A 15898-nucleotide genomic window follows, 5' to 3' on the forward strand; every position below is an offset into this window, starting at 1 on the left:
GTCCGTCTGCTGTTTATCAAGCAACATTTTCACCGTGATCAGGAATTTGAGGCTCCCCAGGTTGGTCAGTTCCTCGTTGACTTTGCCAGCGATCAGGGGTCTGACGTCGTCGATATCTATGTTTTGGCCTACATTCATCCGCCAGCCCCTCAGGTAGTTACCTATAGCGTGTTCAGTCCACACGAACCGTAGCTCCAGGACAGTAGACATTGTTATACTCAGATGTAAACCCTATCTCTAATTGGGTCACTGGCTAGGGAAGGGAGGTAACTCCTCCAGCCTTATCTAGGTAAAAAAATAAAGCGCGCCTTAGTGAAATTTTGCTTTCAGCAGGTGGAGGGCTGGTACCAGTAGTTCCACTTCAGCGTTGTAGTCGGCTATGCTTAGGTAGACCGTTTTGATCCCGTACTTATCCTGGGGGTAGTGTTCCTGTATACTTCATAATGAGGTGTTGAGGTACTTACCCAGCTCAGGTTGAGTCGTGATTTCTTGCCCACCTGTGATTGGGAAAGTATAAATGACGTCCCCCTCACCCCATGTCATTTCCAATGTGAACTGAAATTTGAAGCGCCCCAGGCCATTCAGTTCCTCGAGTATACCGGTGATCAGAGGTTTGATGACGGTGACGGGTATGCTCTCGGCTATATTCATCCGCCAGTTTCTCAGGTAACCTTTCGGGGTTATGGTAGTTCGCACGAACGCAGGCATCATTATACCTAGGTGTACACAGTTTTTAATTGGGCCTCCGGCAAAGAAGGTAACTCCTGCTAGGGGGGCAAAAATTAATGAGGGCCCTTACACTTCCATCCTGAGGAGGCGCCTACGTTCGTTTATGTAGTCCTTTTTCTTCTCGTAGATAAGCTGGTGCCGGACTACGTTTGCCTGTTTGCTTTACATAGGCAGTAGTGGCATTTCACTCCGATGCCGCATACGGAGCACGTGTAGTTCATGAAACACCTCCTATGAAAACAGCAGTACCCCTCAAGTCCTGCATCTCCTACCGCAGGTCTCGGTTTTCCCCATAAGCACGTACTGGCATCGATACGGGGCAGGTCTCATCTTTGGTATACTCATATGGGTACCTAGTTTAATTGCTTTGCAATTAACACAGTCGCTGCTAGGCCCATCACAACGAAGGCCAGTTCTCGGTCTTTTTGCCCCGGGGATGGTGCGTAGTACTGAGAGAGTGTGGGTTCATCGAGGGGTTCGAGCTGTTTACCGGTCGGCAGGTAGTATTCTTTCGCGGGGTGGTCGACGTCCTTGAACGTTTGAACGGCATGGTTTTCACGCTCAAGTCAATCGTTAATGTAATCAAGTCTCTGCATACGTTTCTTCGCGTACTCGGCTTGCGCGGCTTGCAGTTTCTCCACGGCTATGTCGTGCCGTTTTCGTTCCGCTTCTACCTCGGCCGCATTTGACTCCCGTACTTCGAGAACAGATAATTGCTCCCGGAAAATGCCAGGGCGTTGACTAAAGCCCCGCGATCATAGCCATCCTATATATACCTATATTTACTTCCAAATATTCCCCGGTATGATCCCTTGTTTCACGAGGATGTCCTTGGTGGCCATCTAATAATATAATACCCGATACACGCGAAACATAGCGAGATGAAGGTTAAGTTACACACGATGAGCACTTCAAAAGCTGACATCTATATAGAACTGTAACCGTTAATTCCTAAGCATTTGCTAAGCACTTGGTAAGCCACAGGTTGGTCAGTCTTGAGCACGAGCTTAGCATGCTTCATCTCGGCTAGCTGCCTCTTCACCCGTTCCCGTTCTAGTTTGCTAGGGATCACGTCGTTCTCTCTCAAGCACTCCTCAAACGAATCCCTGTCCTTGCAGTGGAATAAGGCTACCCATCGCGTCTGTTCCCTGAGGTCTTTCAACACTGAGTTGAATTTCTGCGTCAGCACCCAGACACTGTGCTGAGCATGCCGGCCGGAGAAGGCCAGGTACGATAGCATGTTTCTCTTCTTTGTTATCTCCTTGTTAGCGCTGCAGTCGTCCAGGATGAACAGCGTCGACTCCCCTTTAAATTTCCTGTGATAAGCCTTCAGCCAATCCTGCAGGCGTGTTCCCGGGTCGACCTGCTGGAATCACACCGGGAGGATTGCCTAGGAGTGGGGCATACAAATCAACATGCCCAAGGAAGGCGACAACACCCTAAAATTCTGCAAACAAAAGAACCATATGCCCATACCTTACATCATCTACGCCGACTTCGAAGCCCTCGTCAAACCCGTTGACATCGGGCCGTCCCCCAACATGCACAAAATGCAGGAGCACGAGGCCTGTGGGTTTCGGATACGTGGTCGTCCGATGTGACGGGAAAACGAATGCTCCCGTGGTGTACAGAGGTCCCGACGAGGCTGAAAAGTTTCTCATGTGCTTGCAACAGGAAGAGAAAACCAGGAAGAGGTTGTACACCGTTGTTCCCATGCATATGACCCAAGCCGACCGGCGAGCTCAAGGCTGCAGCACTCACTGCCACGTGTGTGACTCACCCCTGGATGGAGATTCGGTGAGAGATCACTGTCACATCACCGGGGAGTACAGAAGCGCCACGCACAGCGAGTGCAACCTCAAGCTCAGAATCAACCCCAAAACAACTTGAGAGGGTACGGATCTCACTTGATCATGCAGGCCATCGCAAGGGTCGACGGCAACCTGACGTGCATCCCCAACAACATGGAGAGATACATCTCCTTCTCCCTGAACGGCCTGAGGTTCATCGATTCAGTTCAGTTCCTGCTGTCATCTCTCGACAGTTTGGTCAAGGCCAACGATACCTTCCACATCACCAATCGATACACCGACGCCAAGACTCGACCCCTGCTGATTAGGAAGGGTGTTTACCCCTACGAGTACATGTACAGCTGGGCCAAGCTTGCCGAGACCCAACTATCCCCCATCGACCGGTTTTACAGCAACTTGACCGACTCGGCCATCACCCAGGACGATTACAGCCACGCCCAGAATGTGTGGGAGAAACTGGGCTTGCAGGAACCTGGGTGATTACCACGACGACATACTCCTGCTGGCTGACGTGTTCGAGACGTTCAGAAAGACGTGTTTCAAGCAGTATCAACTCGATCCCGCATGGTACTACACCAGCCCCGGTCTATCATGGGATGCCGTGCTGAAAAAGACCGGAGTTAAGCTGGAATTGCTCACCGATTACGACAAGCGCCTGTTCATCGAGAAAGGCTTGCGAGGCGGGATTTCCATGGCCTCCAAAGGCTACGCGAAAGCCAACAACAAGTACGTGAAGGGCTATGACTCTAGCAAGCCCACCATCCACATCCTCTATCTTGACGCCAACAACCTGTACGGCTGGGCCATGAGCCAGTATCTACCCACCGGGGGATTCGAGTGGGTGCCTGAGATAGACGTTCGGGGAAGGGTTACATACTCGAAGTGGACTTGAGTATCGTGCAGCATTACACAAGTCACACAACGGCTACCCCCTGGCTCCAGAACGTTTGATGGTGGACCCGGACTGGATGTCTGACTACCAACGAAACTTGCTCAGGGGTAATAAGCCGGCCAACGTTGAAAAACTTGTACCCAACTTGATGAACAAAACCAAGTACATCGTTCACTATCGCAACCTACAGCTGTACCTGTCGCTGGGTATGAGGCTGGCTAAAATTCATAGTTCAACCAAAGCCCCTGGATGGAGCCCTACATCAGAATGAACACGGACCTGCGAAAAAGGGCCACCAGTGACTTCTAGTAGAACCTCTACAAGCTCATGAACAACTTGGTGTTCGGTAAGACGATGGAGAACCTGAGGAAACGCGTGACCGTGAAGCTGGTCTGGTCGAAAGAGGAAGACAAGCTCAGGAGACTGATAGCCAGCCCGGCATTCAACCGGAGCAAGATATTCACCGACGATCTGGTGGCCCTGCACATGAGAAAAGCCACATCAAATTCAACCGGCCCGTCTATGTGGGGATGAGCATCCTCGACCTCTCCAAGCACCTGATGTACGACTTTTACTACAATGAGAAGCTGTACACGGACACGGACTCCCTGCTGATGGAGATTCGAACCGAGGACGTGTACGAGGACATGAAGAAACACATGCACCTGTACGACACCAGCAACTACCCCAAGGGCCACCCCATGCACAGCACGGTTAACAAAAAGGTCCTTGGCAAGATGAAGGATGAATGCGCCGGCACACCCATCGCTGAGTACATAGGCTTGAGGCCCAAGATGTACTTCATCCTGAAAGCCGACAACGGCGAGATCCGGAAGGTGAAGGGGGTTAAGAAGTACGTGGTGAAACAACACATCAGACACGCCAGGTTCAAGGAAGCCCTGTTCATGACCCGCACCTTCAGGCATCAGATGAACACGCTGAGAAGCGATGGATACAGGATATACGGACTGACGATAAACAAGACGTCCCTGTCGCCGATGGACACAAAGCGTTGGATAGCCATTGACGGGATCAACACGTACGCGTACAGGCACGAAAAATGGAACTAAAAATAAACGTATGTATACGATGTCACGACGCCTTGAGGTCATTTACTACAGCCCGCGTGGGTACTGGAAAGGGGCTAGCGCCATACATAAGCTTGCCAAAATGGCGAGAGTATCCCCGGACGAGGCCAAAGAGTAGCTTGAAAAACAAGCCCTGTGGCAGATCCACCTACGGGCACCACGCTACGTACCTAGACACCCAATAGCGTCCACCAGGCCGACCTCCTGTTCCTACCCCATGACAGGAGGTACAAGTATGCCCTAACCGTCGTTGACGTGGCCAGCCGCTACAAAGAAGCCGAGCCCTTAACCGTGAAAGATTCAGCCCAAGTAGCCAGCGGGTTCGAGAGCATATACAAGCGTTCATGGGTGCTGTGTCACAACTGCTAACCAAGTATGGCGTCCAGGCCAGGCCTGGCGCGGCCGGGGCTCATTGCAGCCAAGCCATAGTCGAGAGATTCAATCGGACTCTGGCCGAGCACTTATTCGGGCATCAGTATGCGAGAGAGATGGTCAACCCGGGGAGACGATCAACGGAATGGGTAGCGGGGCTACCTCAAGTGGTGTCGGCTATCAACCACGAAACCACTCATCTCACCGGCAAGAAACCGGGCGACGCTATTAAATGGAAATCAGTGACGTCCGAACCGGCTGCACCATCGCATGGGAAGGAGAAACAGATACCCGACTGGGTCCTCGTGAGGTACCTCTACCAGCTGGGGAAACACGAAGGAGACACTCGTAAACGAGCCACTGACCCGACATGGTCGGTCAAGACTTACAGCATAGATAAAGTGGACATCAAGGCCGACAAGCCGAAACTTGTACTACTTGAAAGACGGGCCGCCGAGGGGGGTCATCAGAGAGGAATTATTGATCATACCTCACGGCACCATGTTGCCACCCAAGAAGTAGCGATTCAAGATATTTAACCGGGCATAGTGACCAGGAAGTTGGTTGGGGGATTCAAAAGTAGTATATACACTAGTGGAAGAGATTGGGGCCTGATAAAGGCTTTATTTATGAAATAAAGCTTTACAGAGGCCTTTGGCAAAAGTGATCTCGTACCCCCAGTGTATATACTACTCACGGTAAAGCTAGATAACTATGAAAAAATATAAATGTATAAACATTTTCAAGACATGAAACCTTTTTTTTCAGCTGAACATATTTCAGACACTCTTTAAAAGAGGCAGCTGAGGAATGGAAGTTACTAACAAAACATTGATTTCCTCCTTTCACAACTGACAATTGTGCCAATATAATTAAGGCATTCAGCATTTTCGAATAAAACTCATGTCCCATGCTTGGCACACACCAATATATTGCAATACATATTTTTTGCCAATACACACCCCTACTAATAATTACATATTTTTTATGAGCATTATCTCTGACATCACTGAAATCAGTGATCAATGGCTTGTGAACTGATCTCATAAGAAACCTGATTAGCTCTCATCTTGAACAAGGAAACAGGCTTCTCAATGTCTTCATATTCATGAAGCTTTCACCTCATTCCTATTTGGCAAGGTCACATGAAAATAAACCTATTTCTCTGGCACTTTTTCAATATAAAAGATACTTTTAACTGTAAGTTTCAAAGCTAAATAAACACATATGTTACAAGTAACTAATGTACTTTTTGTATTAAATCAATCAATATTTTTTCACATTTACTGAGAATTCTTTTTTCATAATAAACACACCATGGCTTACATCCCTTGTAATATGAGATCACTGCTGTCAATGTATAAATGACATCACTGGACCTCATCAGACTTGATTCATGTGGTGTAGGTACAGGTGTGTGGTTCTTTAATCTTGATGCACAAACTACTGTTTTAAGCCCCTGGACATATTTGCCCCTTTTCTGAATAAAATTCATAATACATCACGCTCACAAATAAACTTGATTGAAATCAATTGGAAATTCCCTGCTCTGTGATATCTCTGTCCACTGTGAGGAAGAAAAATTACATTTAAAATTAGTGATTACTCTTGAAGGGGAAGTGTACACTATAAAATCACATTTATTCTTATGTGAAACAAAGTGAAATATTTTAAATGTTTAATATCAATGTTTGAAATTATACACTCATTTTTATTACAATGAAAGTATAACCCTCAAAATAAGTGTTGAAATGTTATGCCATTATGTGGCCCTTGTTTGCCGAGTTACCGCCCTTTGATTATGATGTAATTGGTGCCACTTGATTTTAAACTGGTCTCCTGTCTAGTCCCAAATCAAAAGATAATAATACTAAAATTAATCACGTGAGAAAAGTTTGTGAAAACACGAAAGAAGCAGCAGAACAGAGTGATCGTGTGTATTTTCATTCATAACCTCACGTCAATGAAAATACCAAATATGTGTAACAATGTTGACGTATGTATGACATCACTATCGGGAAGTGACATTCTCAAAATGGCGTGTTCACTGACACGAGTACGCCATATTTTTCGATGGAAAATTTCGTTGTTTCAAGCAATGTATATACATAAATGTGACATGTAAGTAGTCCAAAACATTCTGACAATCTGCTGGTTGTTTCTTTCTTTTTGTTCTTATTGTGAACAAGGGAAATAGTCAGAAATGAGGAGAACTTCCACTGTCAGTGGGCGTCAGTTTGCGTCCGAGCGCTGCATCTGATATGTTTCGTTAGATTTCACTGAAACACTTGGTATTGGTGACAAAGACCATTTGTATGAGGAATTCATGGATTTGTGTAAGTGTATGTGTGACATGATTTTATAAACACTCTCTCAGTGATTCTCGGTTCATCGACAATATTTCAGAACGAGCATTGTTGATTCGATCAAACAACAACAACAAAAATACCGCTGATCACAATGATACGTTTTTGGGGCTTTTTTTTATTGATTGTTTTGTTTTTTAAATTCAATTCTCCCAGCAAAATTTGACATTTGAATTAAAACATAGGCTACTATAAATTGCACAAAATACAGTGAATGTGAATGGGGATTTCGTAATGAGTCAAAACTGGCCAGATTTAAGATGCATGTAATTTTCAGTATATTTGGTATCGACAGGTGGGAATAGTGGAAGAGGTGGAACATATATTGTACAATTTATGTAGGAATTAAGTAACGAATGTAGAATGCCGACACATTCACCAATGGCAAGCTAGATGTAGTGCATAAACGTTTTAGTTTTTGTGAAAAACGATACTGTTGAAAGACAACGGACTCAGGTTGAATGTTGTACAATTTGGTTATGTGGTAACACAATGTATACGTTTTTTCAAACTGCAGCGTCATCACAGTGTGGAACTGACCACATAGCCAGCTGACGGCCAGGCAGCAGCTGGATTAAAACAGTAGCCTGTGCATCGAGACACAAGAACCACACCTATACCTGCACCATGTGAAATGAGTCTAAATTCGTTTGTCGGTTTAGCACCAATGACGTCATTTCCAAGGAACATAAGCCATGGGGTGTTTATTGTAGACATAGAAGTAGGAAAAGTTCCCTCTGCTGAGTGTGCTCTGGTGATAAATTTCTACTAAATAAATATCATGGTTGATTATAAACTAAATATATCCTATTTCACTATCATCAGAGAGAAATTCAACAAAATTTATCTAAGTTCAAATGTCTCTTAAAATACAAAAAACTATAAAATACAAAAACAAAATATGAGATATACACCTTTAGAGTCTCTATAAAAGACATATGTAAGCTAAATGTGTTTTGTGCAGTGGTTTTTGAGGAGAAGTGGATAAAGTACACCCCCTGTTGTACGGGATGAACAGGATGAATAGAACCAAATTCAACTAAGTTCAAACAAGTGACAAAATTAAGAAATTGGATGAACAAGGTATGAGATGCACACCTTTAGAGTCCCAATGAAACACACGTAAAAGCTCAATCAATTCTGTTGAGCAGCTTTTGTGGAGAAGTGGATAGACTTCATCCCCTATAACACTATATTCAGAGAGAAATTCAACAAAATTTATGTAAGTTCAAACGGCATTAAAATTGGAAAAATAAATAAAATACAAAATCAAAATATGAGATGCACACCTTTAGAGTCCCTATAAAGCACATGTGTAATCTAAACGAATTCCATAAACACTCATTCTCAATTAAAGTGCACATTTGCCGTCGACGAGTTTGCAAGATGCGATTTATTAAAACAAAAGCACTTTCGTATCTTAAAATACATTAATAATAACAAGTAAAGTATGGGACACATAAGTATCAAGAAAGTTAACCAGTAATTTAAACAATGTTTAGTATGGATTGACATACATAGGTAGGGCGTACGTTTTTTCTGGTGTCGGTAAGTGACGTATTCGTCAATAAAAGCTGCCTACTAAGAGGACAACCGCTACCACGACTCGAATGTAGGTTTGTTTTGAAAGCAGTCAGGTACTGTTTATGACATGAAACATTAAACACGCATTATCAAACATACACAATTTCAATATAACCAATTAACAATTGTCTACACCACCCGTGTAATTTACGTTATGTCAGATTGTATTACCGGTAGCTAATAGCTCGAAACTGATACAATACCAAAATATGTGTTATTTAGGACCTGAAATGTTCTAGTATAGATAACAAGCATTTATTGTCAACGAAAGATACATGTTAGTTGAATACAGACCAGTAATGTTCGATTTTATGACCGATTTTTTAAGAGCGTAATCATACGTGGACGGTGATTATATTGTAGAGTTGCTGCATAGCATTATGGGACCATTGGTTACTTTGAAACGACATTACCCTCTACAGTTTAATACAACATTAAAGCAGAAACAGAACCGCCAGAACCGGATGATCACTTAAGATAAACCGAATGTAATTTTACGTTTTGTAATTTACGTTTAATTGACAGTTATATTTGTCCATGGCGTTACATGGGAACCCCCAAAGGCACCTAAAGTCACGTGTTAGCACCCGTTGAATTTCTGCATGCGAGCAGGGGCGTTGTTCAATGAAGAATCAAGTTTTTCATGGCAAACATCATTGGTGGACGGTATGTATGAATGAGTCCTCGCATTTTACCACTTCTTATTTGTACCTATATGTGTTTTTGATATTTTCTGACACTTCACGAATTCAGCAGACGTACTAATATGAAACAGTACTGATTCTATGGTTTCCATTGTCGCCCATGCAACTTTTTCACCATAACGTAAATTACTAAAACTGTTACGTAAATTTCACAGGAATATTTCTTACGGAATCGTTACTTAAGGTGATAAAACAATTTAACATGTTGATGAAATTGAAGTGTACGCTTTGTCGACCTTACCGATTGCATTTTAACTCACACTAAATCAGTATGAATCCAAAAGTAAACAAATGTTTTATCCCAATGTCTCATTGTGTGATTGTTGCTTGTAGATATCTCAATGTGACACGACTGTCTCGGCCATGTTTACAGAAAAATGTTCATTTCTCTATTGATTACATATCTGATGCAAAGATTTTACTGTTTTTGTAATCTTTGTCGCTTAATCATAATTCAGTCTTTGGATTTAACAAGAACGTAAATTACAACGTAAATTACAACATAAATTATGTCCTTTGTACTACCAACAACTGCATACTTAGCTTTCTTAACTGCCTCTTTCTTCAATAGACTATATTAGAAACACACATTTACGGTTTTTAACGTGTTTTATTGCAGTTAGTATGGCCAAAACACAGGCAGAGCGGCAAAGAGTCTACAGGGAGAGAAAAAAGGCAGAGCTGGGAGATGAGTGGAAAACAAAAGAAACAAAACGCGTCAAGAAATATTTTGTTCCGACTAGTTCACTGACAAGAACAGAAAAAACAAAACGAAGAGAAAGAAACAAAAGAAATGTACAGAAATATAGAAACAAAGTGAAGGCAATTCTTGCTAGAATGGACGAAGACAATCAGCCGCATTCTGGAGGGTCTGATAACATGGTGGCTGGAAATTGTGATGAGAACGGGCGTATCCAGTACGTCCAGTAACGGCACCCCTGATCGTGAAACTTCCCAAGACCTCCCTGGGGTTATTGGGTGCATCCAGGACAAGAAAACGCGTCAGTCGAGCTACATCTAAGGCCAATAGGAAATTGAAAAGCCTGACACATTCAAACATGTATCTAAAGCGGACGTGTGAAGAGGGTTGAGAAGGCGGTATGAACGTCTCCAGAAAAGGATGAAAATAACTGCCAATACAGCAAGTCCTGGTAAAGCTGTAGACTCTGAGATGAGAAATGCTGGCGTCAGTCCAGTGAAGAGTCCAACACTCGGAAAAAGCTTATTTTGGGAGCATGCCTGTCTGAAGAGATAGCTGCCGCAAACAGAATCAATTCGTCAGGAACAAGAAACCTTATTGCTCGGGTTGCATCGGGTAAAATCATTAAGAAGTACAGGTTGACAACAGCGCTGTCCAAGGTCAGCACTATCTCGCGAAAAGCGCCTGGTGAGCTCCAATTCTAAAATACTGAATCTGAAACGAAAATGTAATGTGGTTGCACAGCAGCTTCGAACAAGGTAACATATTTTCTAGAGAGAGAGGACAACTCACGTCTCATGCCTGGAAAGGCAGATGCTGTGAAAGGAGAGGTGAAAGGACAAAAAGTCCAAAAGTATATCCTCAGCGATTATCTCAGAAACCTCCACCTAAAATTTCAGGCAGAATATCCGAAGTCAAGCTGTCCTTGGCCTCATTCTGTAGGATGCGACCAAAACATGTGGCTTTAGTGAACTTTGCCGCCCGTGTCACATGTCTTTGTATAAAACACCAGAATTTTGCACTGAAGTTAAAAACACTGAAACTTTTAAATTTGACCACCATTACCAGTCCTGATAAATTTGTAGAAACACACTGTGAGCATGGAATAGCAGCTGTGTTAGATGGCATTGAGGGTGGAGATGGCGCTGTGAACTTCAAGGAATGGAGAAGGGTGACAACAGAGGACGGTAAACAGAGAATGAAGGTTGTTGAGGTGCAGATGTCTAAGGCGGACTTTGTTACAAAGATGAATGAACAGTTCGCAGATGTTACAGAACATATCAAACGTGTGAAGAACCAGTATGCTGCGTTCAAGGACATGAAGAGTAACCTCAGTCATAGGCATGTATTGGTCCAAATGGACTTTGCTGAAAATTATAGCTGCCAGAGTATGGATGAGATTCAGTCGGCGTACTGGAATCAGGAAATGGTAACGTTACATCCTGCTGTTATCTATTTCCGTGCTGCCACCGGAGAACTCCAGCACAGAAGTACAGTGTATGTCTCTGCCGTGCTCCATCACAATTTCCCAATGGTGTTTGCTATTGTGAAAAGGATCATTACAGACGTGAAGACCTTTTGCCCTGATGTTGAGCATATCCATTACTGGACTGATTCGCCTACGTATCAATACCGAAACAGGAGTGCGTTTGACATCATTGCCCGTCACCAGAGTCTATTTGGATGTAGAGGGTCGTGGCAATATTTTGAGAGTGGCCACGGCAAGGGTGCCTGTGATGGCATTGGTGGTGCAGCGAAACGAATGGCGGACACTGCTGTTCAAACACAAAAGTATAACATTCAAAGTGCATTTGAATTCTACCGATGGGCAAGTTCTACACCAAGCCAGATCTCCTACTTCTACATTGAGAAGGATGAGTTTGATCAAGCAGCTGTTGAAATTCAAGCACGCCAGAAACTTGTCAACCCTGTAAAGGGAACTATGAAAATCCATTCCATCTCAAGTGTCACTGGTGTGCCTGAAGGTCAGTTGATGTCACGGGAGATGACATGCACGTGTTCAGAGTGCTTCGACATGGGAGGATTCAAAATCAGTCCAGTGTGTGCATGGAATATTCAAAACATCAACAAGGTTGGTAAGAAGCAGCAGGAGAGCACACATCATGAAGACCAGGAATCTGATCCACATCCTATTCCTGAGACAACTACCACTGAGAACGAAGGTGTCATTGTTGATACAGAAGTACCCTCTCTTAGTACAACCATCAACGTTGATGCCTTTGTGTGTGCTCTGTATGAAGGAAAACCTTACATCGGCAAAGTGCTTGACATTGATGGCGAGGACAATGAAGTGCACATCACCTTCATGGAGCAAACATCAAAGGCAACACACAGCTACAAATGGCCAAAAAGTGCTGATGAAATATGGGTGGATCGAACCAGCATTCTCTATATACTGGAGGAAGATCCAGCTCCAACAGGCAAAAGCCGCAGAATGTTCAAGTTGTGCCCAAATGATGCTGATGCTGTCCACCAGTGCACACAACGCAAATGAGTAACTTACGTTACGGATCTTTATTGTTCACAGATGTTACTGTTAGAGGTTCCAGTTTCATGTTCTGTTAATTGTTACATCTCTTGTTTGTTACAGTTGAATAATCTTACCTTTTAATTGTCATGTTTCCTCAGATATACAAAGAAGACAGAATATATCTGTAATTTACGAGACACTCTGAGGTTGTTTGGAGACCATATTATAAGTTTTCATTTCTCCGGCCTTTAATCCATATTAATTTCATCATCAATTAATCTAACTCAAGAGAATGTTAGACAAACATGATCAATGATGTATGTTGTTGCAACATAAGGTTGATTAAAGAGGATAATGTTTGGGTAAGTCTGTAATATACGTCACGCTGTGGAAATGTAAGATGGTAAAGATGTTTAACAGCCAAAAGCCAAAACAACGTCATTCCCATTTTGTGTGATTCGTGGCGTTTTAAGTAAAAGGAACGTTTTGTTTTGAAGTTTCTGGTTTAAATCTAATATGTAATGTAAATGTGGTATGTGTGGTTCCGTCATTTCTGGATTCTGAATAGGTATCATGTGGCCTCAACAGTGTGAAATACGCATTACTGAGTACACATTCTTTGGTTTTTCATATGAATAAATTATTTCCTTATTCGATTTTTGAATCAAAACAAGAACAAAAGAGTTCATTTTCTATTGGTTTATGTTGATACTTCTTGTTACCCATGAACGTAAATTACGTGGGTATTTACGGGTACCCTACTTCAAAGTAGTGCTACAAGTTTAATACTGTTCACCGAGTGTTGAAAAAGTATAAAATGTTCGTTCACAAGTTGTAGTTCTGGAAAATAAACATATTTCTTGGACTGATGTAGTTTTGTTTTTCTTTACTATCATCTCTAAATTGTGCAGTTTCGTTGAGAATGAGTGAAAGTAGTTTTTGAGGAGAAGTGGATAACGTACATCCCCCTGTTGGATGGAACGAACAGGCTGAATAGAACAAAATTCAACTAATAGGTTCAAACATCTGTAAAAGTGACAAAATGAAGAAATTGCATAAAAAAATATAAAATGCACAAATTTAGAGTCCCTACGAAAGACATGTAGAAGTTCAATCAATTCTGTTAAAGCAGTTGTTGTGGAGAAGTGGATAGACTTCATCCCCTATTACACTATCATCATAGAGAAATTCAGCAAAATGTACCTAAGTTCAAATGTCTCTAAACTTACCAAAAAAACCCAATAAAATACAAAAACAGAAAATATGAGATGCACACCATTAGAGTCCCAAGAAAGCCCATGTATAAGTTCATTGAATTCCACAGAGCACTTTTTGTGGAGAAGTGGATAGAGTACATTCCCTGTTTCGTACGGACGGACGGACACGGAGGGTAACCCTATATGCCCCCAGCCATATATGGCGGGGGCATAAAAAATAGATTAGTTACTTCTGATATCTATACTGTTTTGGCTATGAAAGTACTTGACAAATACTTTTTATGATGAAAAAGTGCAAGACAAAAAGGTTAATTTTCGTGTAAACTTGCCCTGTAAAAGATACCACCACCAGTTGATCAAATCTCGGTCTAAGATTTATTCTGATGGTTTATGATGGCAATTGTAGTTACCTCAGTTGTCATGAAAAAAAGTGAAACCTAATTTGGTTATTTTGTCATTATGGACTTACAGTCTGTACAGGTCTTTATTGTGAGTACATTGCCAGAGTCATACTATTTGCTATGCATAAATACATTACCATTTGCATGAGAATCGTGTTCTGAAACTTTCTTAGACGATGCTAGGCTGATAAGAAAGTGATCCAAGAGTGCACCGAATGTGAGCATATTCTGTTCATCAGTAGGTAGAGATATCCACAATTGGTCAAGTTCACACTCTAAAAGAAACACACTACACCTGAAACACAAGAGAAAGACATCTTATAGTAACATATTAACACCTGGAGAACTGTACTTATGTTGCAAATGTTTGGCTTTAAAAGATATTTGTGAAAATCAGCCCAGGCCATTGAATATAACATGATAATCCTGCCTAATAAAAGCAAGATAAAATCTCATTTATATTCCAGATTTCAACATGAACAATGTATGAAAAATGTTTAAATGTTATAAATTAATTATTTATCATCACAATGATATTTGCAATGATGACAAAATGTTCTGGTAACTTGTAACATCAATTAAGACTATTGTCAGCCATTTTGTTCTTTAATACTGGACAATGAAAACTATCCATTGTTAAACTAAATTGTTCATCTAAATGAGTTTCAGTGAAGCAAACAATGTTGTAGTCAGATAGAAATTCTGACAGGTACGACTGCTTGTTGCAAATACTTCTCACATTGAGATGAAATATATATAGCATGTTTTCCGACTGACCAAATGGACCTGGATTAGATTCAACGTCCCCCGCAAGATAAAGTAACAAAAGAACAATCAGAGCCTACATCGCTACAGTGAGCTTGGATAAAACATAGTAACATGAATACAGCACAAGCTTTACATTCAACTAACAACAAGTCAAACATCATAAATTGTGCTAGTATGTCTTTGTTAGCAAAAATAACATTGAAATTGAAACTCTTGATACACTTTCTACTATGTGCGTTACAGTCATGAATAACCCGGTTCAAGCCCAGGAAGTCGACAAATGAAGATTTACCACCCAAAGTTAGTGTCGACTCAGCGGGGCATCGCGGACTATTGTTGCACTTGGCTGGTTTCACCCCCACTGACTTAATCTCATAGGCAAACAGTGAACACAACAAGGATTAGCACTGGTTTAAACATTCAATGGAATCTGAATATGCGAAATGTTTCAAACAAATATAAAGCATACAACGAGCATGATCAACATGTGTAAAATATATAAATCAGTCTTTCATTGAAAACTAGCATTGATACAGCTGAACAAGCATTTAGGTACCCACACAGTCTGCAATGTCTATCCCAGGTGAAGGAGTTCCGAGACATGATCTGTGTAGTCCATCTCACACAGTCTCTGGGCGATCATCCTTAAGAGATCTGATTCTCATGTCAGTTTGCCGATACTTCCTCTTCCTAACAGGTCCTCTGCCATGTCCTTGGATCTGCTGGATCTTAACCCCAGCCACTGACTGTTCTTTCTGAATGAGACGTAAGAGTT

The 15898-nt window shown here is 42.2% G+C and overlaps 1 protein-coding gene across 2 annotated transcripts in view; it reads right to left on the minus strand.

Moving 5' to 3' along the window:
- The window catches only part of LOC124285238, a 290116-nt gene that overhangs the window by 64612 nt on the left and 209606 nt on the right, over positions 1-15898 (minus strand). For both annotated transcript variants that reach the window (XM_046721444.1, XM_046721443.1), the window contains exon 10: positions 14493-14650. In XM_046721444.1, the coding sequence (XP_046577400.1) occupies positions 14493-14650 (158 nt within the window). The remainder of the gene's footprint in view (positions 1-14492; positions 14651-15898) is intronic.

Source organism: Haliotis rubra, unplaced genomic scaffold (assembly GCF_003918875.1).
Source record: "Haliotis rubra isolate DU_JTF1 unplaced genomic scaffold, ASM391887v1 Scf356, whole genome shotgun sequence".
NCBI lineage: Eukaryota > Metazoa > Mollusca > Gastropoda > Lepetellida > Haliotidae > Haliotis > Haliotis rubra.